This window comes from Spea bombifrons, chromosome 7, assembly GCF_027358695.1.
Source record: "Spea bombifrons isolate aSpeBom1 chromosome 7, aSpeBom1.2.pri, whole genome shotgun sequence".
NCBI lineage: Eukaryota > Metazoa > Chordata > Amphibia > Anura > Pelobatidae > Spea > Spea bombifrons.
The window spans coordinates 23852823-23870118 of record NC_071093.1 but is presented as its reverse complement, the minus strand read 5'-3'; the positions used below and the strand labels follow the sequence as shown (position 1 = coordinate 23870118).

At 45.6% G+C, this 17296-nt stretch overlaps 1 protein-coding gene across 2 annotated transcripts in view; it reads left to right on the top strand.

The window, feature by feature from the left end:
• Positions 1 to 17296, top strand: part of GTF3C1 (general transcription factor IIIC subunit 1) — a 195212-nt gene that overhangs the window by 162032 nt on the left and 15884 nt on the right. For both annotated transcript variants that reach the window (XM_053472098.1, XM_053472099.1), the window contains one exon: positions 13224 to 13498. In XM_053472098.1, the coding sequence (XP_053328073.1) occupies positions 13224 to 13498 (275 nt within the window). The remainder of the gene's footprint in view (positions 1 to 13223; positions 13499 to 17296) is intronic.

Below are 17296 nucleotides of genomic sequence, written 5' to 3'. Positions count from 1 at the left end.
GGGAGGGAGAGGGTAGATAGTGAGAGGGGGGATAGGGAGGGAGAGGGTAGATAGTGAGAAGGGGGGGTAGGGAGGGAGAGGGTAGATAGTGAGAAGGGGGCATAGGTAGGGAGAGGGTAGATAGTGAGAAGGGGGGATAGGGAGGGAGAGGGTAGATAGTGAGAAGGGGGATAGGGAGGGAGAGGATAGATAAAAAGGGGGATAGGGAGGGAGAGCAGGTAGATAGTGAGAAGGGGGATAGGGAGAGAGAGGGTAGATAGTGAGAAGGAGGAGGGAGAGAGGGTAGATAGTGAGAAGGGGGAGGGTAGATAGTGAGAAGGAGGGGATAGGGAGAGGGTAGATAGTGAGGAGAAGGGGGCAGGGAGGATGGGGGTTAGGGAGAGGATAGATAGTGAGTAGGAGGGGGTAGATGTGTTGGGGGGGCCCTTAACAGATTCTCGCACTGGGGCCCTGAGGCTTCTAGTTATGCCCCTGATTCAGGACATAGTCAATGGGGGGGTTAAGCTTGTGGTTGTCGAAGGCAGATATTACGGATGCTTTTAAGTTGTTACTTATCCATCCAGATGTGTGGCATCTGCATAGGAGTAAAAGGAGCCTTTATGACGCGTTTAATTTTATGGGTTCTAGGAGTGGTCCGAAACTCTGACATTTTAGTTGAGACTTTGTGTTGGTTACTGCTAAATTCGACATCACATGAGCGAGCCTGGTCCCTGTTTTGTACATTCGTACGTCCGTTGCCTCCCTCAAATGTTTATTTGATTAGCACTCTCCTAACCTTCGCGGCCTATTGTTATTCTAACCTAGCCCTTTCATTAAGCTATGAAGCATTTCCTAACAGAATCCAACATCACATATTGTAGTTCTTAAACGTTTCTTCTCACCCGGAAATACTTTTAGAGGTCTGCAAGGTCAAGCCAGTGAAGTCCCCCAGTAATTTACTATTTGATGGCGAGTAAGAGCTTTGCTAATGTTAAATGGACATCCCATTTAGTCCTGGTACATGTATAGTCCTTAAGCTTCTATGTAACTTTTTTCGGATGCAGGCATCTTGGTCAGCTGGTTACTGTACTTAATTCAGCTTCGGTTCTTCAAATTTCCAACTTGTCACGTTTCTGATCATTACGGCTGTCACTCGGTCATACGAAAACTGATCAATCCGGTCAGAGTACGCTACGTTTTTTCCTACCAATGCCCCCTGGTGCCCAGTTGCAGTCCTGGGACCCTTATTGTTTTTCTGGTACGGTAAGCCAGCCTTCTTTGGTTCATGCAACCGGGGGTACTGGCCATTACACCTTATTCTTCGACATTTCTGAAAGTCTCGGACTTGTGTCCCGTTGCTGATCATTTCGTTCTGTCCCTCGGTCATACGAAAACGAATCAGTCCGGTCCAAGTACACTAATTACCCTATTTGTTCGATTATAAGATGACCCTGATTATAAGACGACCCCCCAAAATCTGAATATTAACTTATGAAAAAAAGAAAAAAGCCTGACTATAAGACGACCCTGTAGGAAAAAAGTTTTACCAGTAAATGTTAGTTCATGTAAACTATGTGAACAATTGTTTGTTAATAAAAGCTATCATTGAGAAAAATATTTTGTTTTTATTTCCTTTTTTTTTTTTTTTCAACCTGCCCCCCCAGTTATGCACATCTGCCCCCAGGCTTGCCACTCTGCCCCAGAAATGCCTTATACCCCATATATGCCACTGTGCCCCATGATATGCCTTTTAACCCTCTAAATGCCACTGTGCCCCATGATACGCCTTTTAACCCTCTATATGCCACTGTGCCCCATGATATGCCTTTTGACCCCCTATGTGCCACTCTGCCTCCAGAAATGCCTTATACCCCTATATGCCACTCTGGCATTTAGGGGGTTAAAAGGCATATTATGGGGCAGAGTGGCATATAGGGAGGTAAAAGGCATTTCAGGAGGCAGAGTGGCATTAAAGGGGTTAAAAGGCATTTCACAGAGCACTCTGCCTCCAGAAATGCCTTACGTCCCCCATTTAACACTCCCCCTCCCTCCTCCAAACTTACCGGTGCTTCTGAGTTGGAGGGGGCGCATAACACAGGAGGATCCAGGTCCCCTGCATCTGAGCCCCCGGTGCTTAGTCCGGGCAGCATGTAGAGCTCCACGTGAATCGCGTAGAGCTCTACACGCTGCCCGGACTAAACACCGGGGACTCAGGTCCCCTGCATCCTCCTGTGTTATGCCCCCCTCCAACTTACCGGTGCTTCTGAGTCCCCAGTGCTTAGTCCGGGCAGTGATTGTATCGTGTAGAGCTCTACGCGATACCATCGCTTAGAGCTCTACACGCAGCCCAGACTAAGCACCGGGGACTCAGAAGCACCGGTAAGTTGGGTGGGGGGGTTAACACAGGAGGATCCAGGTCCCCTGCATCGCTGCGGGGGATCTGGATCTTACTCTCATAATCAGACATATTTGAGGTCTGATTATAAGACGACCCTGATTATAAGACGAGGGTTATTTTTCAGAGCATTTGCTCTGGAAAAAACCTCGTCTTATAATCGAGCAAATACGGTACGTTATTTCCTATCAAGTTTGGTGCCCAGTTGCAGTCAAGGGAGCCTTGTTGTTGGTTTTTTGGGAAAAGTCCTCTTTTGCCCTTCCCCAGGGAGCCATTGTCATCAGTCACGTTTATCAGGTATGTTAGGTTATTACGTACCAGGATTGGCCTTAACCTGCCTCGGCGGCATGTAAGAATAAGGTTCCAGCCCATGTGATTAAAAAGCTAGGCAGATGGAACTACTCCTGTTTCTCTCTTTATATCCCAGAACCAATCTCGGAAATGCGTAATGCCATCACGTCACTCGCTCTATAAGCTTGGTCTATATTGGCTCTATATTGTAATGTTATGGTACGACTAACTTTGTGTCCTCTTCTTTTTGCCCTCTGTATGCCTACCTGGTACGTCGGTCATGGCATACCTCAGACCGAATGGACCCTCTCTTGGTCTTTGGTTCTCCGTTCCTATTTGTTTGCCCCTGTATATTAGCCTGTAGTTGTGGGAGGGGCTATGCTTATTTAACCAACGCCTCTCCCTCCCACAGCTACGTTACAGCGCCTAACGTTGCCCCCCCTTGCCCCCCCTCTATTCATTTCCTTCCTTTTAGTTCCTCTTTTCTCCTCTATCCTTTCATTTCTAATTGTGGGGTGGCCCTCTATAGGCCTACCTGGTACATCGGTCATGGCACACTTAAGACCGAATGGATCCTCTCTTGGTCTTTGGTTCTCCGTTCCACTAATCCTATTTGTTTGCCCCTAACACAATACAGAGAAAGTACTCTGTCTCTAAGGGGTGTCCTTGCTGTTGCCCTTTGCAGATGAGTTCTTGGAGTTATGGACTACTGCTAAGATTGATCCCCCTGTGGCTAGTGCAACCAGGAGGTCAACCATTCCTTTTTGAGGACTCTTCTCAGTTTTTGAATCCCATGGACAATAAAGTAGAAATGGCTGCTAGGAAAGCCTTTGAAGTTTCAGCAGCCATATTCAGACCAGACATTGCTGTGGCAACTGTCCTAGCCACATATAGGATTTGGATGCAGCAACTGGAAGATGATGTGGCTGTAGGAGCCACAGAGGAAGATATCCTATGCCACATTGCTGATATCCTATGCCACATTGCTGATGTTAAGGGTCAGTTGATTTTTTTATGTAACTCACTTATGGAGTAGTATTCCTTTTGCAGATATAGCTCTATTTGGAAAGGAGCTGGAATCTCCCCAAGAAAGAGCCACAGGTGTCGAGTTTTTTTTTTGCTACAGAGAAGAACACCATTGTGTTATGGGATGCCCTGTACCCTAACTGGGTACTCCTGCCAAACGTTGCTTCCTCCTGCTGGAATACCAGCGGTTAACCCCTTTCAACGCCAGACAGAACCAGCGTTTTAGAGAGAAGAGGGGATGCCACTGCACCGGAGCTGCGTTGGCACTGGCTAGCTGAAGCTGAGCTACACAGTGTGACTATAGTCCTGAAAAGGACAATAAGTTGTGATAGCAGCCCATCCCAAACATCAGACAGCATTCATGTTGAGGTGAAAGCAGGACTTAATTTATTGAAGCCAGAACAGATATTTATGCACTCAAACATGATAGGATTAGGGGTTTAATCCCATCAACTACCAGACAGCCAGGCACCTGCATACAGTTCTATGGCCAGCAATGCCCGCCTGTCACTACTTCAGGGTGATCTTGAGGGAGCAGCGTCAATCCCGGGGTATCAATGGAGAGCTCAGGGTTCGAAGATGTTATGCCAAAAAAAACAAAAACTACTTGATCTGGCCTCAGGCCCTTGAGTGACAGCGGCGGAATAGTCTGCGCGGTACCCAGGCCAGAGTTCCATAGCAGCGGCTGGGTAAACCCTGGGCCTAAAGATTGAGCTCCCTCTCCATAACCACCACCGAGTGTTGCCCACCACGTGCATAGTGTAACCCCAAAAGAGCGACATGGTGGGACAACAGGTGTCAGTAGGGACACAGTTCCAATTGTCGGCGGGCATTTCCGTGTTTCCTAGCCCCCGCGCGGTTCCATGGATTTGTGGCTTGGTCCTGTTCAGGTGTATGGAGCATTTCTGGCCATGTATCTGGGGATACCCAGCCGGTTCATGAGTCTGGTTAGGGCAGACCAGACAGGGTCTCCTTTCACCCCCAAGGAGCACAGGGTGACTTAGACCAAAGAGGGGGCTGGGCAGGCAGGCAAGATGTCGCCCCAGAAATCCATCAGTATCCCCCTCCCAAACTCAAATCTACCCCCATGTGTCCTCAGCCTCAGGGGGTTACCATGACACATTACCTCGCTACCACGAGTTGGGGACCATAAAATCCACCTTAGAGATCATGTCCTAGGAGACCTAGCAGTACTGGATCTTCATGTGGACATCGGGAATTCATCATCTGCAGATCCAGGAGCTTCCGTTTGGCCTCACATCAGCACCTTGTGCCGCTACGAAACCTGGATATTAGCCTTACGACTCCTGCAACATTTGGTGTTGATGTTAAATCTGAGAAAGATTTATCCAGACCTGTGTTTTCTTGGGTCTGTGAATAGACTCTTCTCTACAGAAGGAGTTTCTTCTAGAAAGCAAAGTCCAGCACCTCATAAACTTGACTATTACAGCTATGCAAAGATGCAGTTTCAGACGGATAATGAAGCTTCATAGATTAAGGACATCTGCAAAATATATATATATATATATTTTATAGTTCAGATAGTATTCTCTCTAGACAGAGAACTTAAAATTCCTGTTATGGTGACAGCCTCTCAGATAACAATGGACTAGGTGTTACCTTGCCGGCGCTTCCGAGGCTTCCTCGAGCAGGGGAGCCGAGACGCAGCCCGCGCGTTCAGCTCCCTGCTCGTTCCATTCGCGGGAGACGCAGTGAGGTCCGTCCTGCCTCTAGACGCGCGCCCCCGCGAGGATCGAGAGATCTCAACGTCATATATCTCATGAATATTCATGCCGCGTCTTAAAGGGACATTTATCTTTTTTTCCTCCTTCCCTTAATTACGGGGGTAGGAGGATCTAAGAGCAAGAGGGATATTTAAACTCTCAGTTTGCAGTTATCCCTTGCCTTGTTTGCCTTCACTAGCTTTTTGAATCTTCTCTTCGTATATTGGTTACCTGAATTCTGCTTGTACCTTACTACCCATTGTTTGCCGCCTGCTCTGACCTTTCCTCATGACCCTGATTATCCGATTGCCTGTTCCCTGATTTATCTCAGTGTTCCTGCATTATTGGGGACCCCTGGTTGCTGATTCTTCTACCGGGAATCTACGTAGCTCAGTATTGCGTAGCTCCTCATCACCGCTTGGGGGGCGCCTTTCCTTGTACTGCAGCGTGGATCCACTTCCTGACCAGCCGCTAGCGACAGTATCATAGGCCATGAAATATGGATCCCGCAGACTTGGCAAGGATGTCCAACAGACAAGACAGACAGGATCAAGTTCTAGCCGCTCACACTTCCCAACTCCAATCCTTGGAACGGAAATTAGACGATGTCGCGGACCTTCTAAGATCTATGGCCATGAATCTGTCACCGACCATCTCGCAAGGGGCATCATCCGATTCTTCACCTCATGTTGCGGGGCAAAGTACTGCTGCTAAAGCACCCAAGATGCCACTGCCTGACAAATTTTCCGGTGACCCTCGAGTGTCGAGGTTTCCTGAATCAGTGCGCCTTACACTTCCGTGCACATCCTCATAATTTTTCCTCTCATTGTAACAGGGTGACTTTTATTATAAATTTATTAAAAGGAGAAGCGTTGGCGTGGGCATCACCCCTATTAGAACAGAGCTCACCCATTTTGGAAGACGCGGACGCCTTTATTGCATCATTTCGTGCTGTGTTTGATGCTCCTGGGAGGCATGAAGCTGCAGAATCCAATTTAATGGAGGTTCAACAGGGAAGAAGAACTGTGGCCCAGTACGCCGTTGAATTTCGTACATTAGTTTATGAGACAGACTGGAATGTCAGCGCCCTAAAAACTGCCTTTCGCAGGGGTTTAAATGAATCGATAAAGGATGCACTCACCTACCATGATTTACCTCATGATCTAGAGAACTTGATCGCCCTGTGTCTATGGTAAGAAGCCAGATGTCAGGAGAGAAAATTCGAACGAGACAGAGAACACGACCGAAGGCCACGTCAATTTAGGCCTTGGAAGTGACATCCCACTCCTGAACCTGCTGCCGCATAGACTGGAGAGAAGGACAGATTTTGGCTTGGAGTAAAGAATGCTTAAAGAACTGTTGCAGTACTCCTACTAAATTAAGTTTAATGCTCAAAGTACCTGCTCAGGATCCACTTCACCTTGTACCTCCTCAGTATTGGTAGTATTTAGATGTTTTTTCAAAAAGAAAAGCAGAAACCTTACCTCCCCATCGGGCGTATGATTGTACGATACAATTGTTACCTGGCACCAATCCACCTAAGGGGCACACACATATCCATTGTCTCACCCAGAGAATCAAGAGCCTTGGCCCAATATATATATAGAAGAAAGTTGAAAGAAAGGTTTCATCAGACCTTCCACGTCACCAGCAGGAGCAGGCTTCTTTTTTATTTCCAAGAAAGACGGATCCTTGCGTCCATGCATTGATTATAGGTGTCTAAATAAGATAACTATAAAAAAACAAGTACACGCTTCTCCTCATAACAGAACTTTATGATCAGCTGAAAGACGCCACTATATGATCTACGGGGGGCCTATAATCTGACTGGAATCCAAGAGGGAGACGAATGGAAGACGGCGTTCAATACGAGATACGGACATTATGAATATCTTGTGATGCCTTTTGGGCTATGTAATGCCCCGGCCGTGTTCCAGAGCTTCGTGAATATTTTCCGTGACATGTTATCCCATGTTATGGTCTATCTCGATGACATTCTAATTTATTCAAAAAATTTGGAAGAGCATCAGCAACATGTCAGCCAAGTGCTACAAAGGTTAAGGGAACATTCACTATTTGCCAAAGTTGAGAAGTGCAATATTTAATTGCGACAAGGTAAAGTTTTTAGGATATATTCTATCTGCAGGACAATTGGAGATGGATCCTGACAAAGTAATGGCCATCAAAGACTGGGAGGAACTTTCTGATATTAAAGGCATCCATTCGCCAATTATCGTCACTTCATTCGGAACTTCTCCCAGATCATCGCTCCCATAATTGCACTTACTCGGAAGGGGTCGAATCCAAAGTCTTGGACCCCTGAAGCTAGAAATGCCTTTGGAAGATTAAAATTGGCCTTTACAACAGCACCTATTCTACAACGTCCCAATCCTGATTTACCATTTTTCCTGGAAGTTGACGCGTCAGGGGCTGGGGCTATTGTGTCTCAGCGAGATCAAATTTCTAATAGTCTTCTTCCTTGTTCCTATTTTTCTAAGGCTTTCTCTTCAGCTGAGCAAAATTATGATATAGGGAACCGGGAGTTACTGGCTAGTAAATTAGCATTAGAAGAATGGCGACATCTGCTTGAGGGGACTGAAATTCCCATTACAATTCTTACAGACCATAAAAACCTAGTGTATATAGAAAAAGCCAGAAGACTCAATCCTCGTCAGGCTCGATGGGCATTATTTTTCACATAGTTTAATTTCACCATTTCCTTTCGGCCGGGTTCAAAAAATACTAAGGCTGATGCGTTGTCCGGAAAACATGAGGTGCCTAATGTGGAAACTTCAGTCGACCAATCGTACCTCCTACGAAAATAATTGCTACCATACACAGCACTCTCATGTGGCACATCTCTAAATCTGACACCCCGTTCCAGAGGGCATATTCCTCCTCCTGGGAGACTTTTTATGTGCAACCATGTTTTCGAAAAGCCGTTTTGTCCTGGGGTCATTCCTCTCCGGTAGCGGGTCACCCAGGGAACTGGGAACGTTAAATTTCTTCTGCAGAGGAATTTCTGGTGGCCTACTATGATTCGTGACATATCCGAATTTGTGCAAGCATGTACTGTATGCGGTCATAATAAAATCCCTCATACCAGATCCGCAGGATTATTATGTTCTTTACCAGACCAGCCATGGCAACACATAGCCATGGATTTTGTCACAGGTCTACCTCCTTCTCGAGGCCATACAACTATTTTAGTAGTGGTCGATTTGTTCAGCAAACAAGCACATTTTATCGCTCTATCTAAACTTCCGTCTGCTAGTACTCTAGCCGAAACCTTCATGAGAGAGATCATAAGACTACATGGAGTTCCTCAAATAATCATTTCTGATAGAGGTACACAATTCATCTCAAAATTCTGGAGAGCAATGTGTAAATTTATGGGGATTGAGTTGCACATCATCCACAATCCAATGGACAAGCTGAGAGAACAAATCAAGTACTTAAGCAATACCTTAGAATGTACATTTCTGAGGACCAGTCCGATTGGTCAACACTTTTGCATCTTGCTGAATGGTCCCTCAACAGCTCTTATCACGAATCACTACAGATGTCCCCATTTAAGGCGGTTCATGGTTATGAACCTTCGTTCTGGCCTGAAGAAACCAGTACTACGGGGGTTCCCGCAGCTGAAGCCCAATTTCAAGTTCTATGTGACCACTGGGCACTTATTTCGGAACAGTTAAGACAGACTAAAAGATTGCAAAAGAAAACGGCCGATAAGTATCGATCCAAAGGGCCTGTGCTCAACCCCGCAGACTGTGTGGCTTTCCACAATATATCTTCACCTCCAACAAGCTGCCAGAACCCTAGGGCCTAAATATATTGGTCCATATAAGCTTAAAACAAAGATTAACGAATTTACCTATTCGCTAGTTCTTCCTAAAACACTGTGCATTAATAATGCATTTCATGTTTCCTTATTAAACCCAGTAATTATAAATCAATACTCCTCCACGGTCCGTACTCCTGATCCTGTAGTAGTCCAAGGCGAAGAAGAATATGAAGTACAAACCATCTTAGACTCTAGAAAGAAACAGGGGAGACTGCAATATTTTATTAGATGGAAGGGATACGGTCCTGAGGAGAGTTCCTGGGTCCTTGCCTCTGATGTCCATGCTCCAGCCAAGATTCTTTTCATACTAAATTCCCACAGAAACCAGCTCCTGATCGCCAGAATGGCTCTTGTAGACAGTTCCGTTCGCGGGAGACGCAGTGAGGTCCGTCCTGCCTCTAGATGCGCGCCCCCGCGAGGATTGAGAGATCTAGACAGGACGCGCACCTCAACTAGGTATATACTGGGCAGAATCTGTGTGAAGATTCATCATGACTAATGTCAGCCTAGAGTTTGGGAAACTGTTATAGAAGGAGTCTTTCTTCAAAGTGCATGGTCAGAAAGTATCCTGAATATCAATCTAATCAAGCTCTTGGCAGTCTGGGAAACTCTAGTTCTCCCAGATTTAAGCTTCCCCAGCAGCATGTCTTCCCTGGGGACCAATATAGAGGATTGGAATCTAGGTCAAGATATGTCATGTATGATGACCATTAATATCAAGGGTTTCAGACAATTTCAATGCAGACTTTCTCAGCAGAGAATTGGTTCCTCCAGAGGAGTAGAGTGGCATCTGTGATCAACAGGAAGCTTGAGTCTTAAAGAAGACAGATCAAGACAGAGGGGAATTTAGGGAACCTGGTCTGGTTTCCAGAGTCAGTCTGTCTATCTGTAGCAGACCTGATAAGGCTAGAAACCAGACTCGACCTATTGTATCTGGGAACTTATTCTGCATTCAAACCTAACATAATGGAAATTGAGGGCCTGGCTCTTCAAAGGAACATCTTGATCGGTCTTGGTCTATCTATGGTGAACACTATATTCAGTTTAAAGACTGTCATCAATGTCGATATTCTAGATCTGGAGGATCTTCAGGTCCTAGTGTACTAATAGACATTGTAGTATTCTGATTTATGTCTGCCAAGTGTCAAATTTCTTTCAGAAGCGATTCGGAGAAGGTCTTTACCCAGCTACCCTAAAGGTACATGTGGCTGCACTAAGTGCTTTCTTCAGCCCACAACTAGTTTTACAACTTTAGGTAAAATATTTTATACAGGCAATTTGTCAAATTTAACCTACAAAAAGAAAAAGCATGTCGGCCTCCTTAGGTCAGAATTTGGTTTGTCCCCAGTTAACTACAATGCCATTTGAACCTCGGAAGAAGTATCGATAAAATTCCTCATAAGGACTATTTTTCCCTCTTCAGTTAAGAGTATGAGAATTTCTAGCACTATATATTAAAGTACCATATCAAGTTTTTCTTTAAGATTGTTTTGCCTACTTTTAGAATATATGTCTAAAGGTAAGGAGAAGGATTTTCAACTCTACTCATTAAGTGTACACAGATGCCTGTGTATTTGGCTGGATAGGAAAGCATCTCCTGGAGAAAAGCCAACGTCAGTGAGCAGCCACTGCAAGTTGCAGCAATAACATTGGCATTGGATTATAAACAATCTGGATAATTTAACTCCTTACGAACAATTGACGTGGCAATCATGTCGGGAAAATGCAATACCCTTATGACAATTGAAGTGCTATTCAGAAACACAAAAAAATCACGGGCCCTGTTTGATCACTTCTAGCAGCATTTCAAATGGCCACCTGATAGAGACGTACTGCTTCTAACAAGACGGCTGTGGTCTTTTAAAATAAGAGTCCCCAGAGGAAGAAGGGTGGGGACAGGTCAGAGCAGCGAGGGAAGGAAGGTGATGGAGTCAAAGAGGGGGCAGAAGGGTTGGTCACAGCTAAAGGAGGGGGGGTGTTGAGTCAGGGCACAAAGGGCTCTGGAAGAGGCAGTGGAGGAAGCAAGGAAGGGTATGGATTAGGCAGAGGGGAGCGGGTCAAAGCATAGGGGACAGAAGGTCGAGAGTCGCTGCAGGGAGCAGGTAAGAGCAGAGGGGCAAGAATCGACAGAAGTTCGAGGGGGCAGACAAAGCATAAGGGGATGGGATAGTGAGTCTAAGCAGATTGCCTGGAGAGATCAGAAGGGAGAAGGAGAGGCCATGTAAGAGCGGAGGTGAATGGCACCGGTGCGAGGAACTCTCTCTGACATCCAGAGGGTGTATGCGCGATGGACGCAGACAACCCCCGCTGCTAACCGCACCTCCTTACAGGTGCAGCGGAAGTTGCCTACGAGAATCATGTAGACGTCTACCTGCTGCCCCGACTACACGCCAGGGAGTCAGAAGCACCGGTAAGTTTTTTGGGGTTTTTTGGGGGGGGGGTTAAATGGGGGCATAAGGCATTTCTGTAGGCAGAGTGCTCTATGAAATGCTTTTTAACCCCCTTAATGCCCCTCTGCCTCCAGAAATGCCTTTTAACCCTCTGTATGCCACTCTGCCTCCTGAAATGCCTTATACCTCCCTATATGCCACTCTGCCCCATAATATGCCTTTTAACCCCCTAAATGCCAGAGTGGCATATAGGGGTATAAGGCATTTCTGGAGGCAGAGTGGCACATAGGGGGTCAAAAGGCATATCATGGGGCACAGTGGCATATAGAGGGTTAAAAGCCATATCGTGGGGCACAGTGGCATTTAGAGGGTTAAAAGGCATATCATGGGGGACAGTGGTATATAGGGGGTATAAGGCATTTCTGGGACAGAGTGGCAAGCCTGGAGGCAGATGTGCAAAATGGGGGGGGCAGGTTGGAAAATAAAAGGAAATAAAACCAAAATATTTTTCTCAATCATAGCTTTTATTAAAACAAATAGTTTACATGAATATACATTTACTGGTAAAACTTTTTTCCTATAGGGTCGTCTTATATTCAGGCTTTTTCTTTTTTTCCTAAATTAATATTCAAATTGTGGGGGGGTCGTCTTATAATCGAGCAAATACGGTACATAGACATTGAAGTGTCGTCGTCCCCCCTTTGCAGCTGTAACAGTTTCCATTCTTCTGGCAAGGCTTTCCACAAGATTTATTGTACCATTATCCTTCCTTCCCCAAACTTTACATTTGGCACAATTCAGTCAGGCAAGTAACGTTCTGACACACACCAAACCTAGACTTGCCCCATACAGAGAAGCGTGATTCCTCACTCCACAGATCACGCTCCAGAGTCCAGAGGCGGCATGTTTTATACCGATCGATCTGATGTTTGGTATTGTACTTGGTGACGTGAGACTGCTTTGCCATGGAAACCCATTCCACGGAGCTCATGATCTTTTCAGAACAACCTATTTTTTCTCAATTGTTTGTAACTGCATGGTTAGCTGCTTAATTTGATCCACCTGTGGCAATGAGTCTAATTGAAACACCTGAATTCAATAATTAAGTTGTGTCCCAATACTCTTGTCTGTATGGTGTCTATTTGATGTATGTGCTGATAAGTAGAAACAAATAAGCTCACCTGCCACGTCAAGGCTCTAAATAGGGTAAGATCCTACTCTCACCTCCTACATAGTGGGCACACAAAGCCGTTTATACTGTTACCAAAACCTTATTAATGTGTTGGGGGAGGTGCAATTAAACGTCTTCCCCATTAACCCCTGGAAAGCAAGCTGCAACCAGACAAATGAGGAGCCAACAACCTCACATATGTGCAAGCAGAGAAAAGAAAAGTCGGTGCGCTGAGCTATTCTCAGGCTCAAATAATACAAATGTGTAAAATGAGGCCTACCAATAGCTTAGCGCACCGACATTTTTCTTTTCTCAAGTAGCTACAAGTGTTGATTTGGTTTGCATGTAATTTTTATGAAAAATCTCAAAACAGTTTTCACACTTTTTTTTTTTTATGTAGGTTCACTCATTGATTTCACTGCAGGGGAGCCTTGCCTTCCTGATCATTTCACTGGACTTTTGAATACCAAGAACCTCAGCATAAATACATTTCTGAGTCGATGTATAGACTGTTATAAGTACAGTCCATCAGATGTTTCATGTGTTGTGGAAATACACTCTGCTATCAAAGCAAGTTCCTTTTTTGGAATAAAAGTGTCTGATCTCGCCAAAAGGTTTTTTAACCTTGAAAACTTCGAATTTGGAAGAAAAAGGTATTTACACCAGTATATACAGGTAAGCTTTTCAATGTATTAATAAAAAAATAAAATGTGACATAAAGCATTGACTTACCGTCAATTATACTATTATAAGTGCATGTTTTGAAATTCACATTTGTGTACTGAAGAATACCCATGTTGTAGTGCTTTCCAACTTTTCTTATTATGAAAGTTAAGATTGAACTTGTATTAACTGATTCCATTGATAACAGTAGTTGAAGAACTTTATTTAAAAAAAAAAAGCAGGTGAGAACCATTTGGCCCATCTAGTCTGTCTATGATGTAGAGACTCAGACCTTTGTCAGTATTTGGTCTTGTCTTAGATTCAACGTAGCTTTATGCCTATAGCATGTATGTTTGCATTCCCTCACTGTATTAGACTCCACCACTTCTGATGGGAGGCTGTTCCATTTTTTTCTGTTACCCTCTTGGTAAAGTAAATCTTCCTTTCATTACGTCTACACCTCTAAATCTCCAGTTCTAGATTATGACCACTTGTTCTAACATTTCTCTTTCTTTGAAATAAACTTCCCTCCTGTACTTTGTTAAATCTCTTTATATATTTAAATGTTTCTATCACAGCTCCCCTTTCTTTTCCTCCGAGCAATACATGTGGAGATATATTTTCTGAAAATGTTTATCCTACAAACTACTGTATTTGCTCGAATACAAGTGCTCTGAAAAATAACGCTGCAGGGGATCTGGACCCTCGTTTTTGGCAGCCGGTGCAGCAACTTCTGCCCGCACTTCCTCTGGGGTTTCTAGGTAAATAACGTTTTTATTGACACATATGGGGTACAACACAAGGCAGTACAATAAAGATCACTCGGACAATGAGATACATATAAATGTCAAAACTGAGAATGAGCCACTTAAACATGCGTCGGACAATGCAGAGTAAATCACGCTGAAACCCACGCAGGGGCTGCTGAAGAGGTCTAACAATTTGACAATTGTGGGGTGGCTCGTGTAACAATCAAAGAGAGAAAATAAAACAGTGGATGACAAGTGAGTGTAAATGTCTCCAGTATCACAGAGCATAACCTATGGTGCATGGTCAAGTAATCTCACATCGTAATTCAGAACATGCATAAGCAAGAGGGGGACAAGAAGGGGAAGACAAATGAAAACATTCAAATCAGACAGGACAGAACAATGGAGACACACGAGGGGTTACGGTGGTTCAGGCCACCGAAACACATCGTCCCCAGTGGCATCCGACACCCGCCCAGGCCACAAAAAAAAAAAGGGGGGGGGGAGGTGGAGAGAATAATAAAGAAGGAAGGGGGAAGAGAGTGGGGGACAAGGATATGAAGAGGGGAGAGACCAGAGAGTAAGGACGGGAGCCGCCAAACCACATCACCTCAAGAGCGCAGCTAGAACCGGGGATGACAGGAATGAAAACCAGCTTGCCCAGACCTTAGTAAATGCTTCCATCCTGTCAGAGGACAGGTGGACTAATTCCTCCATCTCTCTAATCTCCTCAACCTGAGTAACCCATTGACGAAGGGACGGGGCTTCAGTGCGTTTCCAGTATCGGGGGATCAGGGAACGGGCAGCATTAAGAAGGTGTCTAGAAACAGAACGTTTCATGGAAGTCAGAGATTCACCCGTGAGGGAGATGAGGCAAAGACCAGGGGAATATGGCACCTCATGACCTGACACCTCCCCCACACCACGCAGCACGCCCCTTCCAAAAGGGTCTGATCCTCTCGCAATCCCACCAAATATGCAAAAATGTACCAATCTCCTCCCCACACCTCCAGCAGGACGGATCACTCCCCGGGCTAATCTTCGCAATGTAGACTGGAGTCCTGTACCACATAGTGAGAATCCTATATGCCGTCTCCTGGTATTTTGAGGCTACAGAACCTTTGTGAGTTAAAACACAAACCTTCTCCCACTGGTTGTCAGTGAGGACTTCCCCTAGGGCTTCCTCCCAAGCACCCATAAATGAGGGGGGGGCAGCAGGGGTACCCATGTTCAAAAGCTGGTATGTGATTGAGACCCCACCCCGAGGTATCTTATCCAATTGAAGGATCCGCTCAAAAGCCGTGAGGTCCCTCGTGAGGTTATGTTTACCAGGAAGTGTGTGGATGTAGTGCGTGATTTGTGAAAAGCGATATCTTTGGAGTATACCAGGGCCAGGAGGCGGGAAGACCCTCTCAGCAGACCGGGGAGCACCATTGTCCCAGAAGTCAGAAATGCAGGCCTTAGGGTTCAAGCCCATCGAGGAAAGATACCCGTCCTCCATCCCCGGAGCAAATTCTAAATTGCCTGCGACTGGCGTCAGTGGAGAGGGGAAAGAGGAAAGGACCCCTCCAACCCAACGGGATTTCCAGACAGAGTGGCACGAACAAACGGATTAGTACAGAGTGGGGTCAACAGGGCTCCCGGGCGAAGCCACATGCAGGAGGAGAGGGAGAAGTGTGCGGTAGCTTCTGGGGTTTCTATGACAGAGTGCTGGCGTGACTTGACCTTCCATCGCTCAGCCATAGAAGCCCCAGCGGAAGCTTAATTAATATTTACTAATAAAGCTTTTTTCCTATAGGGGTAGTCTTATGGTCAGGCTTTTTCTTTTTTCCTAAATTAATATTCAAATTTGGGGGGGGGTCATCTTATAATCAGGGTCATCTTATAATCAAGCAAATACTGTATTTACCGTTTTAGTAGTCTTTCTCTGAACACTCTCCCATAGGTCAACATCATTCGGGAGATGAGGGTTTCCAGAACTGTACACAATACTCTAGATCAGCGGTTCTCAACCTGTGGGTCGCCTAAGACCATCGGAAAACACATATTTCCGATGGTCTTAGAAACCGAGACACCGATCCTCTATCCGTCTCCAGGTGGGTCCGCCCACATGCAGATACGCCCACATACGAGTACCCGGCGTGATGACGACATCGCGCCAACCCCATCACATACACCCCTTACAAATACAGGTGTATGTGACAGAGTTGGTGCCATAATGTGCTTATGTGGACCAGTCACACATGTGTAGAAAGCAGCTACTCTGTTAAAAGCAGCTACTGTGTTGAAAGTAGCAGTATTGGAGGTACTGTAAAATCATCAACTACTGCAAAAAAAAGTATCTGTTATGAAGTAGCAACGAAAATAATTTTATGGTTGGGGGTCACCACAACATGAGGAACTGTATTAAAGGGTCGCGGCATTAGGAAGGTTGAGAACCACTGTTCTAGATGGTGTCTGACCAGAGATCTGGAAAAAAAACACCCTCCTTGTCCTGCTACTAATGCTTGCTTTTTCCCGTGCTTTAATAACAACAAAAAAAGAATATATAGACATTCTACATTTACACCTGCTGATTGAATTTCCTGATTTGAAAACCTCAGGCCTCCGTTGCCGGACCTTCTAGACACAACCTTATTGTCTCTGCGTGTGTGGGATGCGAACCGTCCTGCATTGGGCTTTCCTTTTGGGCTCCATAGCTTGGCCCCTTTGCCGTCCCTGAAACCCCTGCTGCCGCATGTCTCTTTGGAGGACTGGATACGTAAGGGTGTTACCTCTGTTTCTCATCTCCTCTCCCAGGGTCGGATGCAGACTTTTCAGTCATTACAGTCTCTCTATTCGTTGTCTCGACAGGACTTCTTCAAATACTTACAGCTCCGCGATGTTCTCCGTATGCGCCTGGATCGCTCTGCCCTTTCCGCTTCCACCTCACCGATTCTCATGCTTTGCCGAAAGGCGCCTAACGTCCCGAAGGCTCTGTGTTATGCGGCTCTGCTGGGTCATGGGTCTGGGGTCAAACTCACGTATATGTTACAATGGGAGCTTGGTCGCACCTATGACA